Raw genomic sequence first — 13,938 nt, 5'->3', positions numbered from 1 at the left:
TGGTAAGGGCTCGGGGAAGAGCTTGGCAGCAGGGGCTGCACTCTCTCTCAGCTGTGTCTATCCTGGCCAAGGGTTTTATGTTCCTATTAGTAGGGGATTCGAGATCAGAGAGCCTCACCCATACACACGTGTTGTTCACCATAGGAGAAGAGTCCCTGACCATTTTTGTGGACAAGCGGAAACTGGGAAGAAAGACAGAGACAACAGGAGGTGCCTCTATAATTGGGGGCAGTGGGAACAGCACAGCTGTGTCCCTGGAGACCCTGCACCAGCTGGCCGCCTCCTACTTCATCGACAGAGAGAGCACGCTGCGACGGCTGCACCATATCCAGATAGCCACGGGGGCCATCAAGGTAATGACCTGAGAGGTACAGGGCAGGGGGTGTGGGAAGCACTGAGGAACCAGGGGGAGGCCAGAGCCTCAACCATCTCTAGGTCAGCTGGGCCGACTGATGGAAGAGGAAAAGAAGCTTTCGGGTGAAGACACAGCCAGCCTTCAGACACGATGGGGTCATTCATTCCACAGCAGACACTCACGGAGCACCCACTCTGAGGCAGGCTACAGCAGACGCACGTCTATGAATGGCAGTCAAGGTCCCCATGCTCACAGAGGTTGCACTCTGATGGAGGATGGAAAAACAACAAAGTCATTTCTAATGATAAATAAAGACAAGACAGAGTCATAGGTGTACATTTCCTGGGGCATGGGGAGGGAGCAGTTCATGTGATCATTATTAGATTGATCATGGAGGGCACTTTGATCAGAGTTCATGGTTTAGACTTTGAGCTCTGAATGATAAGAAACCAGCTGTGTGGAGAAGTGAGCGGAAAGTGTTCAGGCAGACAGAACAAAGTACTAAGTACTTGTTCTAAGTAAGTACTAAGGCCTTTTAGCAGGAACCAGCCTGATGCCTTGCTGGGGCACAGAGAAGACTGCTGAGATGGTGGGGAGGTGAATAACAAAGACAAGATGAGGTTTGGCTGGAGCCAGATTATGTACCATGAGAAGGAATTTTAATGTAAGTCAAAGTGCAGTGAAAAACCACTGGAGAGATTTAACAGGGGAGTATTGATCTTTTTAAAAGATCAATAGTTATTGTGACTTTAATAACTATAACCTTCATCATATCTTCTCTACTTATACCTAAGAGATTTCTAGTAAAGTTCATGTTGTTTTAGGGAAAACCAGTGAAAATACTGTACTTGAGATACAGTTTTTTAAAAATTCTAAGCATAATGTTAAGGTATTGAAAAGACTTCAAAGTTGTCTTATATCCTGCTTTTATTCCATCTGAAACTCACAAGCAAATTTTGTTTTTTTATTAATTAATTCAATAAATATTTACTGAGCACCTATTATTTGCCAGGCACTGTTTGAGGTCCTGAGAATACAAGAGTGAACTTTTGTCGTAAAGTCCCTGCCCTGATAAAGCTTGAATTCTAATAGCAGAGAGATAATTCATAAATATACAGGCAATAGCTCATTTTGTTATGGTTTGCTTCACTGCACTTTGCAGATACTGTGTTTTTTTTTTTTTTTTTTTTACAAATTGAAGGTTTATGGCAACGCTATGTCAAACAAGTCTACTGGCACTATTTTTGGCATTATTTTTCCAACAGCATGTGCTTACTTTGTATCTCTGATAATTCTCACAGTATTTTAAACTTTTGCATTGTTATTTTATCTGTTATGGTGATCTGTGATATGTGACCTTTAATGTCACTTTTATAATTGTTTTGGAGTGTCACAAATTGCACCCATATGAGATAACAAACTTCGTCAATAAATGATGTGTGTTCTGACTGGTCCACCAACTGGCTGTTCCCCTATCTCTCTCGCTTTTCTCAGGCCTCCCTATTCCCTGAGACACAACAATATTGAAATTAGGCCAATTATTAACCTTAATGGCTTCTAAGTTTTCCAGTGAAAGAAAGAGTCAGACATCTCTCACTTGAAATCAAAAGCTAGAAATGATTAAGCATAGTGAGGAAGGCATGTCAAAAGCTGAGAAAGGCCAAAACCTAGGCCACTTGCAACAAACAGTTAGCCAAGTTGCAAATGCAAAGAAAAAGTCCTTGAAAGACATTAAAAGTGCTACTCCGGTGAATACAAGAATGATAAAAAAAGCCAAACAGCCTTCTTGCTGATATGAAGGAAATTTGAGTGGTCTGGATAGAAGATCACACCAGCTACAACATTCCCTGAAGCCAAAGCCTAATCCAGAGTAAGACCCTAACTCTGGTTAATTCTATGCAGACTGAGAGGGGTCAAAAAGCTACAGAAAATGTTTGAAGCTAGCATAGGTTGGTTCATGAGATTGGAGGAAAGAACCCATCTCCATGATATACAAGAACAAGATGCAGCAGTAATTGCTGATTTAGAAACTGCAGCAGGTTATCCAGATCTAGCAAAGATCATTGATGAGGGTGGCTACACTAAACAACAGATTTTCAGTGTAGATGACACTGCATTCTACTGGAAGAAGATGACATTGAGGACTTTCATAGCTCAGGAGGGTAAGTCAATGCCTGGCTTCAAAGCTTCAAAGGACAAGCTGACTTTCTTCTTACAGGCTAATATAGCTGGTCACTTTAAATTGAAGCCAAGACTCATTTAGCATTCTGAAAATCCTAGGGCCCTTAAGAATTATGCTGAATCTCCTTTGCCAGTGCTCTATAAATGGAACAATCCAGCCTCGATGACAGCATATTTGTTTACAGCATGGTTTATCAACTATCTTAAGCCCATGGTTGAGACCTACTACTCAGAAAAAAATTCTTTCAAAATATCACTTCTGATTTACAATATACTTGCTCACCCAAGAGCTCTGATGGAGATGTACAAGGAGATTAATATTGTTTTTATGCCTGCAAACACAACATCCATTCGGTAGCCAATGAATCAAGGAGTAATTGTGACTTCCAAGTCTTATTTAAAAATGTTTTTGTAAGGTAAAGGCTGCCATAGATAGTGATTCCTCTGACAAATCTGGGCAAAGTAAATTGAAAATCATTTAGAAATAACACTATTCTAGATGCCATTATGAACATTTGTAATTCATAGGGGGATGTCAAAATATCATTAACAGGAGCTTGGAAGAAGTTGATTCCAACCCTCATGGATGTCTTTGAGGATGTCTTTCCTCAGTGGAGGAAGTAATTGTATATGTAGTAGAAATAGGAAGAGAACTGAAATAAAATGTAGAGCCTGAAGATGTGACTGAATTGCTGCAATCTTATGATAAAACGTGAATAAATGATGAGTTGCTTCTTATGAATGAGCAAAGAAAGTGGTTTCTTGAGAGGGAATATACTCCTGGTGATGATACTATGAATGTTGTTGAAATGACAACAAAGCGTTTAGAATATTTCATAAACTTAGTTGATAAAGCAGTGGCAGGGATCCAGAGGATAGACTCCAATTTTGAAAGAAGTTCTATTGGTGGTAAAATGCTATCAAATAGTGTCACATGCTACAGAGAAATCTCTCATGAAAGGAAGAGTCCATTGATGCAGCAAACTTCATTGTTGTCTTGGTTTAAGAAATTGCCACAGCCAACCCAACCTTCAGCAACCACTACCCTGATCAGTCAGCAGCCATCAACATCAAGGCAGGACACTCCACCAGCAAAAAGATTCCAACAACTGGCTGATGGCTCAGATGATCATTAGCATTTTCTAGCAATAACATATTATTTAATTAAGGTATGTACCTTGTTTGTTCAGACATAATGCTATTGAACACTTAATAGACTACAGTATAGTGTAAACATAACTTTCATATGGCACTGGGAAACCAAAACATGTGCGTGACTTGCCTTATTGTGATATTTGCTTTATTACAGTGGTCTAAAGCTGAACCCATAATATCTCTGAGGTACACCTGTATAATGCCAGGTGGGATGAATGATATGAAGAAATGAAGCAAAGTAAGAAGATAAAGGGTGATGGGGATGTGGAGTTTAGGGAAGACCTGTCCAAGGAATGCCACTTAAGCAGAGACCTGAATGAAGTGAGGGAGTAAGCCCCAAACATCACAGACCAAGGACAGAACAGGTACAAGTGCCCTAAAGTGGCAGGGCAGTGTACTTTGTATGATCCAGAAAGGCAGTGAGGCTGGCATGCAGTCAGGAGAGAAATGAAGTGAAAGATGAGTTTATAGAGGTTGCAGGGGCCATATCATGAAGGCCTTACTGATTAGGAAGCAGAAAGAAAGGGGGATCCTGGAGACCAGTGCAGTGACTATTGCAGTGGTAAAGGTAAGACATAATTGTGGCTTGGACAAAGCTGGTGTCACAGAGGTGGTGAGAAGTTGGCATATTCAGAATATATTTTAATGATAGAGCCTATGCAATCAGACAATGGATTGGAAGAAAGGAATAAAGGTTTACTGCAAGATTTATGGCCTGAGCAATCAAATGAACAGTGATTCCATTTACTGAGAAGGACAACGCTGGGAGGAGGTACAGATCTGAAATAAATAAATCAAGAATTTGGTTTTAGACATGTTGAATGTGACATTCCTATCAGACATCTTAGTAGAGAAATCTAACAGTCAGTTGGACACAAACACCAGGATTTCAAGAGAAAGGCCATGATTGAAGATGGAAATTTGGTATACAAATATATACACATGTGTAGTGGGTATTTACAACTATGGGAGAAAATGAAATGAGATCACTCAAGGAGTGAGTGCAAGTAGGAAAGTGGCCCTAGGGCTGAGTTGTGAAGCACTCTAATATTCATAAATGGGGAAGAAGAGAGGATCCAATGAAGAAGACTGAGACAGAACAGAGAGTATGAAGGGAACCAAAGTGGGCTCCCAAAGCCACGTAAAGAATGTTTTTCACAAAAGAAGGAACTGGCAACTGTGGCTGTTGAGCAGTCACTAAGGTGAAGATTGAGACTCGACCTTCAATTTGGTGACATGGAGGTCACTGGTAACCTGGAGAAGAGTGGCTCAGTACATGAAGAGTACAAAAGGCCAAGTGAAGAAAACTCGAGGAAGGAAGCAAAGTGAGGAATCAGATATGAGTAGAAACAATCCTTTTGCAGTAAAGGCAAATGGAAAAATGAGTGATAACTGGGGAGCGATGTGGGGTCACGGGAGGGTGTGCTTTTGTTTTTAAGATGGGAGCTGTTACAGCATATTGATATACTGATTAAAATAACTCCATAGGCTGGGCGCTGTGGCTCATGCCTGTAATCCTAGCACTTTTAGAGGCCAAGGTGGGTGGATCACAAGGTCAAGAGATCAAGACCATCCTGGCCAACATGGTGAAACCCCATCTCGACTAAAAATACAAAAATTAGCTGGGCATGGTGGTGCACCCCTGTAGTCCCAGCTACTTGGTAGGCTGAGGCAGGAGAATCACCTGAACCCAGGAGACGGAGGTTGCAGTGAGCTGAGATTGTGCCACTGCACTCCAGCCTGGTAACAGAGTAAGACTCTGTCTGAAAAAAAAAAAAAAAACTCCATAGAGAGGGAGAAAGTGATGATGTAGGAGAGACAGAAGATAATCGTAGGAGCAAAGAGGTTGTTCTTACCCAGGAGCTTGAGTGTTTCATCCTTCGTAACAGGCAGCAATGCAGAGGGCACAAAAACAAATGCAGCAGGATGTTAGTTGCATGGTGAGATATTGCTGTTGTTTTCTTCTGATTGGCTTCTTCTTCTTGATTTCCTAGGTTTAACAGAAGGAAAGTCTTTGGCTAACAGGAAGAAAAGGGAATAGTTGGGAAAATAATCTATGAAATGGTCTTTTGAGAATAAGAGTTAAGAGTGTTGGTTGACTAGATAAACGTAGTAGATTTCTGGGTAGCACTGAGAGCCCGCTTTGGTGGTCATAATTATAACATGAGACCAGTCAGCATAGTTGTAAGTTTTATCAGCTACATTTAGCTGTTCATGTATAGGTAGGCATGGAATAGACAAAGAGTTGGATTTAACAAAGATGTGTGTATATACGTGGCGAAAGATAAAAGACGGAAGAGAGTTGAGAGTATACACAAAGGAGTGATTACAGTAATGGACCATGGAATATAATTCAGTCAAGGAATGAAAAGAGGCCTTTGAGGATGCTAGAAAGTGAAAAGCTGGTCAGGTATAAAGGTTAAAAGTCTAAGTAGGTTTGATAATTCATTAGGGAAAGAGACTAGAGCAAGTATAACTGGGTGATGCCTAATATTGAGATTATAGAAGGAATACTATGCCATGGAACCTAATTTTATTAGTGACTGCATTCCCTCTGTAATCAATTAATGGCAATGAATGAGGCAAAGTAACAAGAAAAATAAACCGCAATGAGGACAGGTAGTGGGTGCTAAGAGTCTAGTGGTTCTGGCTTCAAAGGAGCCAGAGATCATTAGAGAGGAGGAAGGAACAGTGTTCAGGATATCACAAGGGAGCGCCTTCCTTACTTCCATGCCCAGGAGCATGGGGGTTGGGAAATGAGATGGCCATTGCTAGAGAAGGCTGCAGGGGAACCTATGTCCTTAGGGCCAGCTACATCGTTGTTAGAACCGAAAGGCAAAGTGCACTCTTGAGAAGTAGTTGAGATTATATGGGATTTTGCTAAGAACTGATCACGAGATCCACAGAGCACAGTGGAAGTTAACTGAAGAGAAGAGGTGAGATTAGGGAACTTGCAGAGTCTAGAATGAGAGTAGAAGAGATGAGGATGACTTTCTATTAACAGGGAGGTAGGGTATATTTGAGAGACTAATATCTTAGACAGTTTAAAATGATTTAAAAAATCACTGATGTGATTTTTTTACTCTTAACTCTCTTCCCTCTTTTATCTTTCATCATGTATACACACACATCCTGGTTAAATCCAACTCTCCATCTATTCCATGCCTTCCTGTACGTGAACTGCTAAATGCAGCTGATAAAACTTAAAACTATGCTGAGTGATCTTATGTTATAATTATGGCTGTGAGTCTCAAGCTGGCTCTCACTGCCACCCAGAAATCACTGTGGCATGGAGTAGGTTTTACCAAGAAGACAGAACTCTGTGAAAGCCTCTCTCCCCATTTAGTCCTGTAGGGGACTGTGTCAAAGTTGGAGAAAAATGGATCATATCAGAAAATGAAAGGTAGGCATTGGGTCTGCAACTTAAAGATCCCATTTATGTTCCTTCCTATTCCTTGACCTGACCAACTTTACATTTTCTTCACTCTTTAATGGCCTCATTTTCTTAAATTCCTTGATTCATCACTATAATCTCAATAAACTAGGTATTGATGGAACGCATCTCACAATAATAATAGCTATTTATGACAAACCCACAGCCAATATCATACTGAATGGGCAAAAGCTGGAAGCCATCCCTTTGAAAATTGGCACAAGACAAGGATGTCCTCTCTGACCACTCCTATTTAGCTAGTATTGGAAGTTCTGGCCAGGGCAGTCAGGCAAGGGAAAGAAATAAAGAATATTCAAATAGGAAAAGAGGAAGCCAAATTATCTCTGTTTGCAGATGACATGATTGTATATTTAGAAAACCCCATCGTCTCAGCCCAAAATCTCCTTAAGCTGATAAGCAACTTCAGCAAAGTCTCAGGATACAAAATCAATGTGCAAAAATCACAAGCATTCCTATACACCAATAATAGACAAACAGCCAAATCATGAGTGAACTCCCATTCACAATTTCTACAAAGAGAATAAAATACCTAGGAATACAACTTACAAGGGATGTGAAGGACCTCTTCAAGGAGAATTACAAACCACTGCTCAAGGAAATCAGAGAGGAAACCAACAAATGGAAAAACATTCCATGTTCATGGATAGGAAGAATCAATATCATGAAAATGGTCATACTGCCCAAAGTAATTTATAGATTCAATGCTATCCCCAACAAGCTACCATTGACTTTCTTCACAGAGTTAGAAAAAACTACTTTAAATTTCATATGGAAACAAAAAAGAGCCCACATAGCCAAGACAATCCTAAGTAAAAAGAACGAAGCTGGAGGCATCATGTTACCTGACTTCAAACTATACTACAAGGCTACAGTAACCAAAATAGCATGGTACTTGTACCAAAACAGATATATAGACCAATGGAACAGAACAGAGGCCTTAGAAATAATGCCACACATCTACAACCATCTGATCTTTGACAAACCTGACAAAAACAACAAATGGGGAAAGGATTCCCCTATTTAATAAGTGGTGCTGGGAAAACTGGCTAGCCTTAAGCAGAAAACCGAAACTGGACCCCTTCCTTACACCTTAAACAAAAATTAACTCAAGATGGATTAAAGACTTAAACATTAAGACCTAAAACCATAAAAACCATAGAAGAAAACCTAGGCAATATAATCACACTCTTGCATATGTCTTCAAAATGCCCTTTGTCCCTTCTTCATGCCCACTGCCATTTCCTTAATCTAGGACTTCATCAACTCTTACCTGATTTTCTTGCATTATCCTGTTAGGTAGTTTTCTTATCTTTATTCTCAGCTCTTCTCCCTGATTCAACCTCTAGGCTGCTACCATGAGTGCAAATCATCATATCATATTGTATCATATTGCTCCCTGCCTAAAATGCTTCAGTGGCTCCAAACTGTACGTGGGACAGAGCCCAAACTATTGTTCCCCATCCTGGGTGGCAGGGTGATGCAATGGAAAGAACATAGGCTCCAACCCAAGAATCTGAGTTCTGCCATTGTTCATGGTGGGGCTTTGAACAAGTTGCCAAACTTCTCAGAACCTCAGTTTACTCATCCTAAAATTGTTGTACAATTAAAATAGTTTCTATCTTGAAGTTTTCCATGAGGTTTAATAATAAAGTGTAGGCCAGCTGTGGTGGCTCACGCCTGTAATCCTAGCACTTTGGGAGGCTGAGGTGGGCAGATCACGAGGTCAGGAGATTGAGACCATCCTGGCTAACATGGTGAACCCCTATCTCTACTAAAAATACAAAAAGTTAGCTGGGCGTGGTGGCAGGCGCCTGTAGTCCCAGCTACTTGGGAGGCTGAGGCAGGAGAATGGCATGAACCCAGGAGGCGGAGCTTGCAGTGAGTGGCGATTGCGCCACTGCATTCCAGCCTGGGTGACAGAGTGAGACTCTGCCTCAAAAAAAAAAAAAAAAAAAAAATAGTATTAACCATGGCACTGCTGGAGTGTGAAAAAGATTAATTCCTGTTCTTAACTAAACGATGTGACTATTGAAAATCTGTCTCTGCTGTCTTTCTAGTTTCATTTTTAACAAGTCCTTTGGTACTTTTCTCAACCCCGTACTCCCTGCTCTACTCTTCACCTTCCATTCATATTGTATAACCCAATCATACCTAAATATCAGGCTTTACTCAAATATGTCATGTTCTCATATCTCACTTTCCCGGCACTTGCTGTTTGCTTTACTTGTAATGCTTGTCTGTTCACCTGAATGGCTCCCCCTCACCCTTTGCTCAGCTTAAAAACGTAACTTTTGGCCGGGCGCGGTGGCTCAGGCCTGTAATCCCAGCACTTTGGGAGGCCGAGGCGGGTGGATCATGAGGTCAGGAGATCGAGACCATCCTGGCTAACATGGTGAAACCCAGTCTCTACTAAAAATACAAAAAAATTAGCTGGGCGTGGTGGCGGGCGCCTGTAGTCCCAGCTACTCGGGAGGGTGAGGAAGGAGGATGGCGTGAACTGGCGGGACGGAACTTGCAGTGAGCCGAGATCGCGCCACTGCACTCCAGCCTGGGAGACAGTGGGAGACTCACTCTAAAAAAAAAAAAAAAAAAAAAGTAACTCTTTTGTGAAGCCTTTCCTAACTCCCAAGGTAGTCGAATGCCCCTCTTTGGGGTTTCAAACATATGCCTCTTTTATAAGGCATATCATTTGAACTGTAAAACTGAACGTATGTCAGCTAACATGATGACTTCCATATGAGACTATGAGGTCCTTGTGGAAGAGGCTGGGTCTTGTTCAACTATGATTTCCCAATAAAAGTACAGACCTTCCCATACTGTGGGCAATGGGTAAAGGTTTGCTGAGTTAATGAATGAGTCCCTGGACATGGCATTTTCCACAGATTAGGTTCTTCTGCTCAGTGTGTACGCAAGTACATGTAAGCATGCTTAGTTGAAAGAAACAGAAATCTACTCAAGGTAGCTTGAATATAAGAATAGTTTATTAAGAGAACTCTGGTGAAAAATATCACAGCTGTCCAAGGACTAGACACTAGATCTAACCTAGGCACACGGAACTTGGAAAAGTATGGTCATTCTACCAGGTTATTCTTTTTGTTTTTTGTTGAAATACATGTCACTACTTTTTCATCTCCATCTGTGTCACCTTCTTGCTTCCCTAGTTGGAGATCTTTTATCTATTTATTCCATACTTTTCTGTACCTCGATGACTTCAACTTACATGTAACTTTGGCTTGCTGTGGAGTTGACTCTGGCTGAATATAATCTTTCTGTTTTATCTCTTGGTCAATGCCACCATGGCAGAGATCACTACTTTGTTCATTGCCATATCCTTGGTTCCTGGCATATTTTAGGTGCTTTATAATTCTTTATTATTTGAATTTTATGAGTATCTACAATCACCTTGTAAATTTTTTCTTTCAGTATCATAGTTTTCAATTCTCTTGAGAAAGAATCTAGTTCAGACTCTACCCTTAGTTTAATACAAAGAGTTGGGCTTGCATAGTTGTAACTATGGCTTTCTGGACCCACCTCTTAAGCAGTCTGTGGGTGGTGGAGTTAAAGGTGGTTAGATAGCCCAAACTACATTTTTTATAGTACCTATGAATGTACTTTCCAGAATTAGAGCCACTGCCCATCTCCTCAAAAGAGGTCACCATCCTTGGAAACCACTTTTTGAAGATTCTCTAAGAACATATTGAAAGTGAGATGAATATTCAGCTTCCACTGGGCTGACTGACCTGGGATTTTTTTCTGTCTGTGAATACAATGGGTTCTCTCCCTAGGAAGAAAACCATGAAAAAACAAGGATGATTTTGTTCCACCTTCATCTCTTCAAATTTTCATATTTACATAACTTAGCAAGGTCTAGAGACCTGATGTGGCCTCTTCAAGGACCCATTGCTAGACTAAGGAGCAAAGGTGTGTGTTGGCATCCCACCCCACAGTTCTGCTCACTTTATGGGATTGACCTGCCCATTTTGTCCTGGCAGTAAAGTTCTCTGCCAGGGAACATTTCTTTGCTCTCACACACTTTGTACTTACAGATCCATATAGCCAAGGCCAATAGCCTGGATATACAGAGCAGCACATCCTTGCTAGCTAACACTCTTTTGTTGGTGCTACGACACCTGCCACCTACCTCCCTCTACTCAGCAGCTGGCTTCCAGCACATTCATTACTCTTGAGAGAGGTGGATGGAGTTGGGATGGGAGAATCTGCTTACCTACTCTGCCTTGGTGGAGGAAAAGCTCCCCAGCATATCTGCCTGTTTCTTGTTCCCCTAAGCAGATGTGCACTTACTACCCTTACTTAACAACTTCTTTGCACTAACATGGACATATGCACCTTTTTGTTTATCTAATGTATTCCTTAAGACCTCACTGAACATCCCCCTCTGTTGGAAGGTTTACCTGAATTGGCACACACCTCTATTGCAGAATTTGTCACTTTACATTGAAGATGTTTACATGCCTATCTCCCTCCTGACACATACACTCACCATGACACTAGGTCTTAGAGCAGCAGAAACTCTGTGGCAGGTACACAGCTCCAGTTCCCTTTTGAGTGTTGTCTGGCATGTGGCAAGATGTTTCATAAAATACTTGAGAGGTGAAGGCGGACTTACATGGTTTAGTGGGAAACAAACTTATTCAAGTAAGAAGACTTGGGATTGGTTTTTGCCTTGATGCTGTCTATTCCTATGACCTTGAGAAGTCATTGAACTCTATTTCTCTCATCCATGATACATATTACCAACTATCTGACTCACCTGCACACAGGGCTTACATTCAGCTGATATGGTTACATCAGTTTTTAAAATATTGAAACACTTCTATACAGCCAGTGAATAGTCTTCACTCCAACCCCCATGTACTGCCCTAACCACATTTACTCCTCCCCTGCAGCCCCCAGATTTCCTTTTGATGGTAACCAAAGGGAGAGTATACCTCAGGAGGCCTCTAGAGCCCTGCCCTGGTACTAGGGCTGCCATCCCTTCTGATGAGTCAATGTGCTTCCATTCTACCTGCTGATAAATACTGTGAATATCACTCTTGGCTCTGCCATAGGGTTGGGGTGTCACCAAATGATACAGAGCACAGCGAACACTTTGCACACTGTAAAGGGTTGTATACATAGACATCCTGTCCATAAGTCCCCAGAAGGGATTAGAGCCACAAAGGAGGGAAGGAGCTTGTTTCTAAATTATAGCTCACCCTCTATTTAGTTGAAGGCAAGGGACTTGGTGGGGAGGGCTTGACATGCTCACAAGCTGACTGAAGGGAGTTCACACAAAAGTTCAGGTGGACCCCAGGATGGAAAAAGAGTGTTTCTCACAAAACCTCCTTAAAGGTGACTTGTCCAAATTCCTTGCTGCAGCAGCCTGGGATTCAATTTGCAGCTTTTTTTTTTTTTTTTTTTTCATTTAAAATGCAAAGAATTTAATCAGAAATAATCGTTGAGTTTTACTGAGAGCTGCTAAAACACAATTTGCAGCTTTTTTAAGCACATACACCATCAGCTCTGTTCTCCCATCCCAGTCTGATTGCTCACAATTAGAAGCCCATTTCACTCTGCTCTTAGTTTTCAGGTGTCCCCTTAGGTAGGACAAGAGCAGCCTGGAAGTGGAGAGTGGAGGGTGGGGAGAACAGACTGGCTGGAATGAGGGTTTGCACGATCTGGTATTTATGGAAAATTGGATATGCTAATGAACCTGAGATCCATCAGGGCTTTCTCAAGGCAGGATGGTCTCTGTCAACAGACCAATTAGCACACAATTATTAGCCCTTTCTGAAAGCTTATCTGAGGCATTCTTTGAACAGTGTGTGACTGAGTGAACTGCACTCTCCATTGCCTGTATAGGCTCTCTTTATAATCTGCCAAAGCTGTCTGCTTCTTCTACAGAGAAAAGTGCAGTATTTTCTTGAACAATCCTCCAGAGATGCTGAGGTTTCCCTCACTTTGGGGCAAGGGGTTGGGGGGGTGGTCTCAGGCTATTCTGCTTACTCAAGTCAGTACTCAGGCAATAAATGCAATGGGACCCTCTCCAGCTCCCTCTATTCTTTTCACCTCCTTACTTCTGAAGGTAGAAGACAGTGTCTCAGAGCAGAATAGCAATGAAAAGCACTATGACTTTGGGAACTAGTGAAACTTGAGTGGACCTTCCTTACTCTTTGGGTTTTTCACTCTAACAGGAAATGAGCATAAGGATCATGGTCTTTGTCTCCTAATTCCCATCCTTGTGTCACAATTAAAGTGAAGTTACTCACACCCTTTCAATGACTTACCTAATTGATTGTCCTCTTGTGGAACTGACCTTTAGAAACAGCAGAGTAAAGGTCAGAAAATCACATCAAAGATAGCCCAGCATGATGAACAAGATGATGGTGGGGGGGGCGGGGAAGCAGAAGCATTGGTGGCAGGTAGGGATGGGGGAGGGAGAAGGGGGAGGAAAGGATAGCTCCTATTGTGGCTGTTCTCTAGCCTGTCCTCCTCTTTGGGTAACATCTTATTCCCACTTAAGGCTTGTTAGCTTCCTTCTTTCCTGGACCTGGTTGGTGAGTGACCAAGTCAGGAGTAAGTGGATGGAAAAGCCAGTAAAAAACCCAATGATGATGGAGTGACCAGCTTACTTGTAGGCAGGGACAGGCAAGCCTCCAAATACCATACCCCTGTGTCCCACCTCTGTCCTGCAGCTCACCCTACCTTAGAGGGGCAAACTTCCCCAGAGTAGCTGGGACAGTTATTGGCCATGGCTCTTCATATGGGGAATTCGACACCATAAAGAAAGTGA

The 13,938-nt window shown here is 41.8% G+C and overlaps 1 protein-coding gene across 1 annotated transcript in view; it reads left to right on the top strand.

The window, feature by feature from the left end:
• The window catches only part of BRINP2 (BMP/retinoic acid inducible neural specific 2), a 114,097-nt gene that overhangs the window by 86,338 nt on the left and 13,821 nt on the right, over positions 1-13,938 (top strand). Inside the window, exon 4 of the mRNA XM_002809768.6 lies at positions 145-353. Within this exon, the coding sequence (XP_002809814.3) occupies positions 145-353 (209 nt within the window). The remainder of the gene's footprint in view (positions 1-144; positions 354-13,938) is intronic.

This window comes from Pongo abelii, chromosome 1 (assembly GCF_028885655.2).
Source record: "Pongo abelii isolate AG06213 chromosome 1, NHGRI_mPonAbe1-v2.0_pri, whole genome shotgun sequence".
Taxonomy (NCBI): Eukaryota; Metazoa; Chordata; class Mammalia; order Primates; family Hominidae; genus Pongo; species Pongo abelii.
This window is presented reverse-complemented; position numbering and strand designations above follow the sequence as displayed.